General features: G+C 43.3%; 1 protein-coding gene across 2 annotated transcripts in view; it reads left to right on the top strand.

Moving 5' to 3' along the window:
- Window positions 1–8491, top strand: part of LOC308597735 (uncharacterized protein) — a 33223-nt gene extending 24732 nt beyond the window's left edge. For both annotated transcript variants that reach the window (XM_081213793.1, XM_081213794.1), the window contains 6 exons: window positions 1033–1155; window positions 2088–2180; window positions 3333–3393; window positions 3879–3991; window positions 4439–4546; window positions 7393–8491. In XM_081213793.1, the coding sequence (XP_081069919.1) occupies window positions 1033–1155; window positions 2088–2180; window positions 3333–3393; window positions 3879–3991; window positions 4439–4546; window positions 7393–7575 (681 nt within the window). In that variant the 3' untranslated portion in view covers window positions 7576–8491. The remainder of the gene's footprint in view (window positions 1–1032; window positions 1156–2087; window positions 2181–3332; window positions 3394–3878; window positions 3992–4438; window positions 4547–7392) is intronic.
- Window positions 8492–12146: the final 3655 nt, after the last annotated feature.

Raw genomic sequence — 12146 nt, 5'->3', positions numbered from 1 at the left:
GAGGAGAGACCTTCAACATGCTAAACTAAACCTGTTGGAGTAACTAAAATTAGGGAAGGGGTTGATTTCTTTCATAAGCATTAAAAAGCCCATGGATGAGCTAATACAAGTGCCTATTCAGCCACGCCAGTTGCTACAGCAATGGCCCAGTGCCAATTATATATGTGATTAAGGCATGCCAGCTCATTAGTCAGTCTTGTTGGTCTGTCTGAGGTCAGTGAGTGAAGGAGTCTGTCTGTGAATCAGAGTCTGTGTTAGTCCTCTATATCACACCCTCATTCTAAGATGTAGGCTAGCTTTATTCCTGTCATTTTTTCATTGATGGTTCAACTCTTCGTTTTAATTATTCTTGAAATGATTGATTATGGCAATGTTGTAAAATAGTGATCATTGGCTTATTTAAAGGTAATGCAGTTATGAGAACAACCCACAGAGTAGCTTGTGCATCTCTCCTTCCCGGCTCCTCCATGATGGCCATTAGAGTGACTAAACCTGGCAAACTATGGTTAATCTTATCTATAGTTGGTGGAAACAAGCCAACTTCAAACTAGGGTTTAATGAAGTTTGCTTGTTCGAATAGTTAAGACCAGCAATAGTTTAGGATTCGGATGACACTCTAACTTTTAGTTAGTCTAAAATAGAAACTCCTCCTCATGGCCACTAGAAAAGAAGAGTGGATTGAGCAACATGCAAGCCCAGAGCTCTCTGAGGCTCATTGTTGTAATGCTAAACCATGGCTTGGCTGCTAAACTTTAGCATTATATCCAAACAATTAGCAATTAGATAGCAATTAGAGGCTATCAAGTGTCTTTATGCTGAGTACAGAAAAATCCAGAAACCAATGAACTCTTGTTAGCATTTGCTCAAAGCTGAAGTCAATGCCCTAGAGCTTTATCCAAGTAAAGAAAACTAACATAGAAAGGTGGAGAGGTATCAGGAACCATGATTCAAAGGTTTTGGTTTATACCTGCCACTCCTTTTTTAGTTGCCTTTAAAGCTAGCTTATTTTCTTAATCATAATATTTTGGATAGGAACAAGCTATGATGGCTCTGAAAAATCAGTATAGCAACAAAATGAAGAACTTGCGAGCTCAGCTGGAGGCCTATCAAGAGACAGTAGACAAGAAAAACCAATACTGGCAAGACACAACAAAGGTAAAAAGGAAAATACTGTCACCTTGAATGGATGGGATACAACTTTCCCCCTAAAACTTCATGAGGCTATATGAACAATATTTAGGACTAGTAGATCAGCAATCTGCAATTTCACATTTGCCCTTTAAGTTTATAAATAAAGGGCAAATGTGCAATTGCAGATTGCTGATCTACTAGTCTCTTTATTAAGGAAGTAAAAGGTAAGCTACTTTGCACAAAAATATTTTCATTTCTTATGAGCCGTGAAGATCCTGTGAGGTTTGCCACCATCACAACTTCACAGGCATGAACTTGTGACCCAATATTTGCAGATGTGCAAAAAATATTTTGAAAGAAACCATGGTGGTCGGGGGGGGGGGCAGCCCAATGAAGCCAGATTGTGCTCTGTGGTCATGGAATGTTGACTGGCTATTGCTGGCAGGGGGAGACAGAAAGCATTGGGAGAGGAGGGGAAACTGAATGGGGGGTGGCTAGAGTCCTACGGAGAAGCTATTATTCGATCTGTAATAATAATAATAGTAATAATAATTCTGGATGGCTTCCAGCAGAATACAAAAACATAATAAAACATCAGATGCTAAAACCTTCCCAATACAGGGCTGCCTTCAGGTGTCTTCTAAAAATTGTGTAGATCTTTTTCTCCTTGATATCTGGTGGGAGGGTGTTCCACAGGGAGGGTGCTATTGCCAAGAAGCCCCTCTGCCTGGGTCCCTGTAACTTCACTTTTCACAGGGAGGGAACCAGCAGAAGGCCCTTGGACGTGGACCTCAGGCTGAATGAGCGGAGACGCTCCTCCAGGTACACTGCAACCTTTTGTTATAGGTTCCATTTCTACAGTATGATTACTGTAGCAATTAGAGCAAGCAAGCAGGTTTCTCTCTTTGCCCGTCTGGTTAAGATAATAGTCTCATTTCTGTATAATTATACACCAGAAACTGAAGGAAGAAAATAGAATACTGAGACAAGAGAAAGAAGAGCTGGCAAATCAGATCACACTGCAGAAGGAAAAATGGGGTGATGAAAAGGTAACTCAGAAGTAGTTTGGAGTAATTTGACTTTAAAAAACCCCAACTGAAATTGTATAAAGTTTTCTCCTTTTTTGACTAGCAAATTTAAACAGATGTCTGCACACATAGATTATGTAATTAGGACCTGTAAATTAAATTAATGGTCCTTAGATTAGTCCACTGGCATTGCATTTTCTAATTTCAACCAAAGTCATGTTCTCTCTGCTTTGAGGATCAAGTGAATAAATACATTGATCCCTGCCAAATCTAGCACTTTCTTGGTCACAGTGGAGCTGACCCATGGGAAGAATGCGTGCCTAAATGCACCTAGTTAATCTGAGATGCCTGCACAATATATCAGGTGCACTGAAGCAATAGATAACAGATGAATCATGGTAAAACACAATCCTACAACATCAGAGCAGGCTAACGAGGTCCACCATAAGCTCAGGTGAATTAAAAAAAATGTCTTGAGCTGGCAAGAGAAGCTTACCAGGAATGCAGCAGTTGATGCCAATAGCAGGAGGGGGTGTCTGGGCAAGTTGGCATTTTTTGATTAAATGCTTACCAAAAAATGCATATTTTGTGAAAAATACATTCAAATATGTGAATTTCCATGGAGGTTTTTTAAAAAACAAGCAAACAGTTTAATTTGGAATTCGGTCAGAACAAAGTAATGAATAAATACCTGTGAAAGTGACAAGTACTGTAAACAGGCAGGTCCCTGCACCTCCAGGGCCAGTGTTTGACCTTCAGCCTAGCAGCCATCATCATTCTCTGGTGCTCTGCAGGAGAAGCACATAGCATTGCTCTTCTCCTCACTTAAAGTGTGTATTATTTGCAAAGGAGTATTATAAGTGATTTATATCAAAGCCTATCCTGCCCTGAAGCTTCAGAGCAGGTTACATCAGAACTAGGACTTCCTGGATTTAAAACTAACCTTTAGTAATATGTTGTTCTATTTTCCATGGTGTTTTCCTGTGTTGGTTTTCAGTGTTATTTTTGTTTTAATATATACCACCGTACTATATTTTGTAAACTATTTAACTGTGAAATGAAGGAAAATATATAAATATTTTAATAATAAATAAATAAACCACAATATATATGAGACATTCTTCTATTGATCTGCAAAAGAATTGAGAACTGAACAGTTATGATCTTTTGCAGGCTTGGCTGCTCAAGAGCACTACTCAAAAGCTAGACTGCCTGCATAACCAGCACACCTTAAGTAAGTGTTTCCCTTCAAAAGAAAGACTGCTTGAAGGAATTTCATTTGTAGCTCCAAACTGATGTCTCTTGCTCAATGGGAAGTCTCTCAGTGGACTTTTAATCATGTCATAATTGAAAAATAGAGTTGACAAAAGGACTCCTACAATGTCCAAAGCACAAGGTTTCATTTATCACATTTTAGAAGCCCTGGTTGATAACTGAGCATGCAAACTAGGCTGCAGTTCCCCCCTCCAAAAAAAATGCTGTCTTTCACATGCTTGTGTGCATCTCAAAGCCCAAACCAGACAATATACCACTTGCTCTTTGTGTGAATGGTGTTGGATTATAGTTCTATTTGCTATGATAGAAGCTACAGGCAAGTAAGTGTACAACTCTGGAGAATTATTCAGAATTATTATTACAATTCTTTTGTTAGAACTGTTTCTTCCCTCTTTAGAAGTTATCTTTGTTGTTGTTACATTCTCCTATTCACCCCCTTCCCAGCTATTGAAGAACTTCAGAGGAGCAGAGTAAACCTTGAAAAAGTGGAGAAAATTGTAGATTTTCAAATGGACTTACCCTGTGATCAACGAAGGGCATTAATTATATCAGATGAGGTAAACGTCTTTGTGTTGTAGATGATGAAATAGAATAAATGGTCAGTTTTTCTGTTTTGAAAATAAGTTCCTTTTACATATTTGATCTATTTATAAATCACTTAACTGGCAGAGAGATGGGTTAGAGTGTTTTCTGTAGTAGCAAAACTCAATTGCAGGTGATTTGGGAGTGTTCTAAAATATATAAGTTTAATGTGGGCTGATTGGACCCCCATTCTATTATGGATTCAGTTTGCAAACTTCACCAAGCTCACTTTCTGTTTTGTTCACCCAAATCTGATTGAAATCAGGGGAGAAAAATAGCATATGTTATGTCAAATATTCCTTTGGAGGCAAAATTCCATTCTGCAGTGCCAACAGTTATACTAGCAGTAAATGGAAATGTTCTTTTGGTTGCAAAACGGGTGTGATTAAACTGGAATGTATAAAAAAGCAAGTTTCTTTCAGATAACAGAAAAAGGAATCACAGACCATAATGCGGGGGTGGAAAAGTCTAATGTCACAACACAGGAGTCAGAGACTACAGAGCCTGCTCAAAGGTCTACATCTGTTGTGGTAAGCCTTCCATCCACTTTCCTTTTGCCAGAACATATTAAATCACAGATATGCATGGCAATGTGGTAATAAACTTGCAGGAGTAATAAACTTGCTGCTTGTCACTTCTGTTGCTCTTGTTGCTTCAAGAGCCTGGACCTCATATCTGCTAGTAATAATAATAATAATTTATTATTTATACCCCGCCCATCTGGCTGGGTTGCCCCAGCCACTCTGGGCGGCTTCCAAAAGAATATTAAAATACTGTGATACATCAAACATTAAAAGCTTCCCTAAACAGGGCTGCCTTCAGATGTCTTCTAAAAGTCCGGTAGTTGTTCTTCTCTTTGACATCTGGTGGGAGGGCGTTCCACAGGGAAGGCGCCACTACTGAGAAGGCCCTCTGCCTGGTTCCCTGTAACTTGGCTTCTTGCAGGGAGGGAACCGCCAGAAGGCCCTCGGTGCTGGACCTCAGTGTCCGGGCAGAACGATGGAGGTGGAGACGCTCCTTCAGGTATACTGGACCGAGGCCGTTTAGGGCTTTCAAGGTCAGCACCAACACTTTGAATTGTGCTCGGAAACGTACTGGGAGCCAATGTAGGTCTTTCAAGACCGGTGTTATATGGTCTCGGCAGCCGCTCCCAGTCACCAGTCTGGCTGCTGCATTCTGGATTAGTTGTAGTTTCCGGGTCACCTTCAAAGGTAGCCCCACGTAGAGCGCATTGCAGTAGTCCAAGCAGGAGATAACCAGAGCATGCACCACTCTGACCAGACAGTCCGCGGGCAGATAGGGTCTCAGCCTACGTACCAGATGGAGCTGGTAAACAGCTGCCCTGGACACGGATTTAACCTGTGCCTCCATGGACAGCTGTGAGTCCAAAATGACTCCCAGGCTGCGCACCTGGTCCTTCAGGGGCACAGTTACCCCATTCAGGACCAGGGAATCCTCCACACCTGCCCGCCTCCTGTCCCCCCAAAACAGTACTTCTGTCTTGTCAGGATTCAATCTCAATCTGTTTGCCGCTAGGTGAAGTACAGCACATTGCCGTGCTCAACCTTCAAAAATGGGATTCATACGGGAGTTAAAACTGCAGTGTCATGGGTAAAATCTGAAAAAATCAAGTCCAGCTCAAGCATCACAGCAAAAAGATTCTGGTCTCATTAACCAAAGAGATTCTGGTCCCAGTGATAAGCTCTGCAGGGTGGAGGAGTGTCGTGGGTGCCTTTCACCCATGAACAGGGTTTCTGAGTCATCTTACTTTAGATTCATGGAAGAGCAATGGTGCAGGGCCACCACTCCCATGAAGCCTATAGCTGTGAGGGATCCAGAAATCCTGACACTGCTCATTCAGCCACTTCTGGAAGCACTGGTTCAGAGGCACCGACTTGGGCCGCAGACCATGGGTGTCCAGCAGCGCTGCTGTAACGTGTTGTCATGGTGTCAGATTACATCGCTCCTGGAAGTGGCGTCAGAGGTCCTGCAAGGCCTAGGATGCCACTTTCAAGGCCCCGCGAGACCTCAGGTGGGACATCCAGGACCTCATGAGGAATCGGAGGTCCCATCCGAGGCCTTGTAGGGCCTTCAAAGTGGAAAAGTGTAGGCCTCGTGCAGTCTCTGATGTAACTTCCAGTTCCGCACGAGGAACCAGAAGTGGCACTGGAGGATCTGCAAGGCCTAGGACACCACTTCCAAGGGCCTCGGATGGGACATGGAAGTCACGTCCAAGGCCCCACAAAATGTGTGCTGAGCATACACAATTATTTTTTTGTGGGTGCCTGGGCCCCCAGGGCCCCCTCGAGTTGGTGTCAGTGCACTGGTTCTAGTAGCCGGGACCCATTTTCCCACACCTGTTGCTGCAGATCATATATGCACGAGAGCGGGTGGCGCTGTGGCCTAAACCACTGAGCCTCTTGGGCTTGCTGATCAGAAGGTCGATGGTTCGATTCCCTGCGATGGGGTAAGCTCCCATTGCTCTGTCCCAGCTCCTGCCAACCTAGCAGTTCAAAAGCATGCCAGTGCAAGTAGATAAATAGGTACCGCTGTGACAGGAAGGTAAACGGTGTTTCCGTGCACTCGGGCTTCTGTCATAGTGTTCAGTTGTGCCAGAAGCTGGCCGCATGACCCGGAAAGCTGTCTGTGAACAAATTCTGCTCCCTCAGCTTGAAAGCGAGATGAGTGCGGCAACCCCATAGTTGCCTTGGACTGGACTTAACCGTCTAGGCGTCCTTTACCTTTTTTTAAAAAAAAAAAACAGTAATGAAACAGATTTGGGAGAACAGGAGGGCGTCTTCACCAGACTTTGTCTTTAAACAAATAGGCTCAGTGTATTGATACGAGTCTCCTCTTTTCAGGCCAAGCAATGGATATTTGGGTCCCATCATGGATTTTGGCTGGGGATCTGTGCTGTGCCTAATCAGTGATGTTGCTGGCACTATGCAGAGATCTTGACTGCACTCAGGCAGCCACACTCCAGACTGCCCTTCAGATTGCACTGGTGCCAGGAGCCAGGACTCAGATTTAGGTGTGAATACAAGGAAAATGTGGCACCCTTAAAACAGAAGTACTTTCTTCCAGGCAGGAATATATTTGGATTTCACACAAATAATAAGCTCCAAGTCTTTATTTATTGCACTGTACACCTGAAAATCTGGGAAAGTCCTGAGAGAGTACAGTCAAAGAAAGAGCTACTTCAGATTACAATAGTGTGTGGTTTATTTCATTTCCCTCTAAACAAGTTTTAGAAGGTTTAGAAGGTTCAGTGTAGTTTCAGCCTGTCTTGGTAATTTAGATACATTGTCGCACATTATGCTAGGTACAGTACTTCAATTGTCCGAGATGGTGATCAAGATTTGTTCCTCTTCCTCAGGTGGAAATGGAGGAAGCGCATAATGGTTTGCCACAAAAGAAACTTCTGTTGGAAGTGAAAGCCACCTTGGAGCTGGTCAAAGGGTCTTTACACAAACGGGAGACAGAGATCAGTGAACTTCTGCAAAATGGACATTGGTGTAACTCTCAAATTACAGATATGTTGTTGACAGAGTCTAGCTAGTGAAGATACATTTGCTTAGTTAAGACACAGACCAGATATGGGCTGATGCTTCTATCCTAAATGCTCTTTGGACTAGGATTTAGTTTACACTGTCTGTCTCTAACAGTGAGCAAAACTGGTCTCTGAACACAGATCCACACCAGACATTTAAAGCACATGACTTCTCCAAATATCCAGAACTATAGTTTACCCTCATAGAGCTACAATTCCAAACACCCTTAACAACACCCTACAGATCCTAGGATTCTTTGGAGGGAAGGTTTAAAGTTTTAAATGTTTGGTGTGGATCTGCCCTAAAACGAAACAGGAATGTTCTGCTCCCTCACCATCTCCATGAACTGGGTGAGAGCCAGAGCGTTCCTCAAAGCATTGCCGCTTGTCTTCTCTGCCCTGGGGGTGGGAAGATGAGCAGCAATGTCACGTGCTGGAACACCTCCCTCTTGCCTGGGAGGGGGTGCTGCAGCGGCAGCAGTGGGGCAGGTGGGGCACCGCCTCTTGCGCTTCTACTGCCTGAAGCAGGTGCCTCCCCCTCCCTCATCGGTGGGCCAGCTCTGTGAGCGTGGACCCAATGAAATTACTAAGCATGACTAAGTTAGAGTCAGTGAGTTTACTCTTCCCATGCATTTAAAGCACTACTTTATCCCTTTAACGATCAAGGCTTCTCCCAGGGAATCCTGGGCGCTGTAGTTTGTTAAGGTGCTGAGAATTGTGAAGAAGTGCCTATTCCCTTTACAGAACTACAACCCCCAGAGCACTTTAACAACTGAAAATTTTGCAATGCAAAGTACCCTATGCAAATTAGCCTAATTTGCACAGGAAAATTATCCTGTTCAAAATTTCTCAGAAAACCTGCTTCAATGTTCTAAACAGAGAGACATAAAGACTTAGATTAAATGCTATTTATATTTCTTTTTGATATGCCTTCTTTATGTTTTCTCAAATAGGAGGGGGGAGGTTTTTGATTTGTCCCCAGGTTGTTGAAATCTCTAACCAGTCTTATCTGACTGCTGCAATTTGCTGCTGTTCGTACAATCATATATGCATCTGTTCATAGTAAGGAAACTGAATAGGCCCATGTCAGCCTACAGATATCTAGGTACCTTGACTTACTAAGTTTTGAGCAGGTTAGTCGCTGATAACAATATGAAATATCCTAGTGTAGTACAAACATCTACAGAACATTTACCTCATCTTTTTCCTTTCAAAGATAAAAATAAAACATGTTTAGTTTTACTGACAGCACTCAAAGGTCCCCTGCTGTGACACTGTGGTGCCAAAATATACCGTACTTTTCTCTCTATAACATGCAGATTTTTTTCTCCTAAAAAGTAAGGGGAAATGTCTGTGCGTGTTATTGAGCGAATGTGTGGTCCCTGGAGCCGACCGTGAGAGAGGAAGCTGTTGCTTTCCTGCATTCTGCCTCAGGGTCTTACTGCCCACCCTCTTCTGTTTCGGTTCCTGTTTGCTCAAACGGAACAAAGAGCAGGCAAATCCCATCCCCTCCCCTCCAGGCAAGCAGAGGGGAAAGGAAAGGATCTCCGTGCTCCGGTGCTGCTGCATCCAGGGAAGCATTTTAGGGACTCGCAAGCAGCCGGAAAACATGCAGGTGGGAGAGAGGGAGAGGGAGAGGGAGAGGGAGAGGGAGAGGGAGAGGGAGAGAGAGAGAGAGAGAGAGAGAGAGAGAGAGAGAGAGAGAGAGAGAGAGAGCGGGCTGGCTTGGGTGGGTGGGTGGGTGGGGGAAAGATTTTGCCTTCCTTTCCTCCCTCCCGTTAAACCCCTCTTCTGCATTCTTAGCCAGCCGCTTCTCTGCACACCCCTCTCGTGCTCCTTGTCCCTTCTGTGTTTTTCCTTCCCTCCCCACTTAAAACGTGGTTACAAAGCATGGATCCACATGGATCCTAAGGATCTTTGCATTGGGTCACCCCAAATTCACCATCAGATCACATAGCATGTCCATGGCTACAGCCTGCACCAAAAAAATCACGCACCCACTGTTGCCTGGGGTGCAAAAAAAAAAAAAAAAAAATGGTGCAAAAACGTGGTTACAAAGCACGGATCCACATGGATCCTCAGGATCTTTGCATTGGGCTACCCCAAACTCACCATCAGATCACATGTCTGTGGCCACAGCATGAGGCACAAAAATGATACACCCACTGTTTCATTCAGAATTTTTTCCCCTTGTTTTCCTCCTCTAAAACGATGTGCGTGTTATGGTCAGGTGCGTGTTACAGAGCGAAAAATACTTGTCCTCCAACCCCAACCCCCACATTTGTCCATTTTAAAAAAAGCCGACTAGTTCCACAGGTACCCCACAGTGAGGTTGTGATTCCAAAAGTTTTTTGCGACCCCCAAAGCCCCCCCAGATGTGTCCATTTTTAAAACCTCCTTTGGCCATGTTTGCTCTGGGGCCAGGACCCCTTTGACATGTGCCGCCCAGAGGGTTGGGTACGGTTCAGTGCAGCCCTTGGTCCAAAAAGGGGTCATCTCTGGTTTAGTGAGCTACCGTGAACCTCAGGTTCACATATTCACCTCTCCTGCCCTACTTTCCTTAGCCTGCCAACTGTGGTTTGTTCCAAACTAGGCAGCTTCACACCACTGTTACTGAATCCAGCTTGGAATCATAGGATTGTTGAGATGGGAGGGACTGAGGGCCAGCCCCTGCAATGCAGGAATAGTTTGCCCCATATGGGGCTTGAACGCATGACACAAAGATTAAGAGTCTCTTGCTCTACTGACTGAGTTTGTATAAACTTATAATAATCAATATTAACCACTGTTCCAGGCCCAAATAACACAGCAACCTGTGGCTAATCAAAAGCAGAAATGAGAGTTTTTGAACCCTTTTCTCCTGTGAGGAGTGAAAGCTGCAGCTCATTCTGCTAAACAGGCAGAATGATGTGAAAATAACTTATGAATGCCATTATTGGCTAGAACTAAAAGTAAATGAAATGATAGTCCAAACATACCGCAGGGATTCAAAACTGACCACTATTAAGTGATATCTCTTTCTCATAAGTACATGGCACATTCTGTCTACATATGATTGTTGTCTGAATAGAAAGAAGCTGAAGATACTGGTTTCCCACCACAAAGCATGTTGCTGACATATTCTCTGTATGATCACTTACTAAGAAGGTCCATTTTTAAGATTTATTCATAAGATTGATAAGCTGCTTGATCAAAGAACTCTGCAGAGTACAAATAAAACTGTAGATAACATATAGCTAAAATCAACAATTAAAAAGCAAATATACATAAAATGATGATTCAAGCACTGATAAATAAAAGTTTAAAAACAAATATAGTTAGCTAAAGTTATTTATTTGCTTTCAACATGTAAAATCTGCTCTTTCCACCTTCTACACACACTTCCTCTTCCTGATGGCAGTTTGTGCAGTGAAAGTACAGAGCTCCTTGGCTCCGTGCCTTGCCTTTGCCCAGCTGTACTAGTTTTACCCAGTCCTCCCTCCTACACTGTCCACTGTCCACTCTGCATACCTGGGATCCTTTCATGGATCTGGCCTCGGCTTAGACTACAACTGTCTTGTCCCCTCCTGTTACGGTGCTGTGCCACCTATCACGCCTCCAGAAAGTGAGATGAGAAGCAGCTGGCCAGAGTTCTCCCAGGCTGGAATTAAGACGAGAGAAAAAGAGCCAGTCTTCATGGGCTGGTCTTTTCCCTCAACTAACCATCATGACCAAGCCCTCTCCTCTGGTGAGATGCATCCAGGCAACAGTGCCTGCCCTCTTACCTACCACCTGAAACTCTGAACCTGTAGCAAATCTTTCTGAATTCCAGCAAGAACTAACTTATGCCTCCACATCCCACACTAAAGTGCAGATCAGAACATAGTTATGCTTTGCATTTTGCACTTCTCCAAATTTTGGGTTTCAGTTCTTGGTTCAATAAAGCAGCAAATATACATTTGAAATACTTAGTTTAGAGCCAGGGGGATTTAGAACTGTGTATTTTGTGAGAAGGGGGGTGGGGGTGGTAAAATTAGAACTACCGGTACATATTTTGTGAGAAAATATGCCAATTTTCATTCTTAATTTTTTGATGAAAAACAGGAGAGGGCAGACAGGATTGATGAAGATGTGTAAAAGTGATAGAGACTGATCTGTCCAATCACCACCACCACCCCCCCAGGGCGTAACAGTCAAACACCTTTGGCAGACTAACAGAGAATCTGATATATTATTTCAAGCAAGGCAAACGAAGAACAGGTCCTTGCTGTCAACATTCATTTACCTCCCAATGTTATCAATGACCTTTCTTGCTGTCCTGTCTATTTCATTACCAGTTTTGCCATTTTTCTCTCAGAATTACATTGTGCTTGTTATTGTACATGGAATATGCTTTTGGCTGATAAATTAATGAAGCTTGTTAGGAAAATATGCACTGTATCCATTTTGCGAAAAGGACAGAAATTCTAAGCACAGAAAGTATAGCAGAGATGAGAGCCTTTATGTGAAATTGCAAACCACGCAACACCAAAAAAAGAGAAAGAAATCCACTGAAATATGCCTGTTTCTAATGTACAAAGTAATAAACATTATTTCCCCCA

This window comes from Podarcis bocagei (genome assembly GCF_964188305.1).
Source record: "Podarcis bocagei genome assembly, chromosome: 11".
NCBI classification, from domain to species: domain Eukaryota; kingdom Metazoa; phylum Chordata; class Lepidosauria; order Squamata; family Lacertidae; genus Podarcis; species Podarcis bocagei.
Note: the sequence above shows the minus strand (reverse complement) of the source record. Positions and strands in the feature narration are given on the sequence as shown.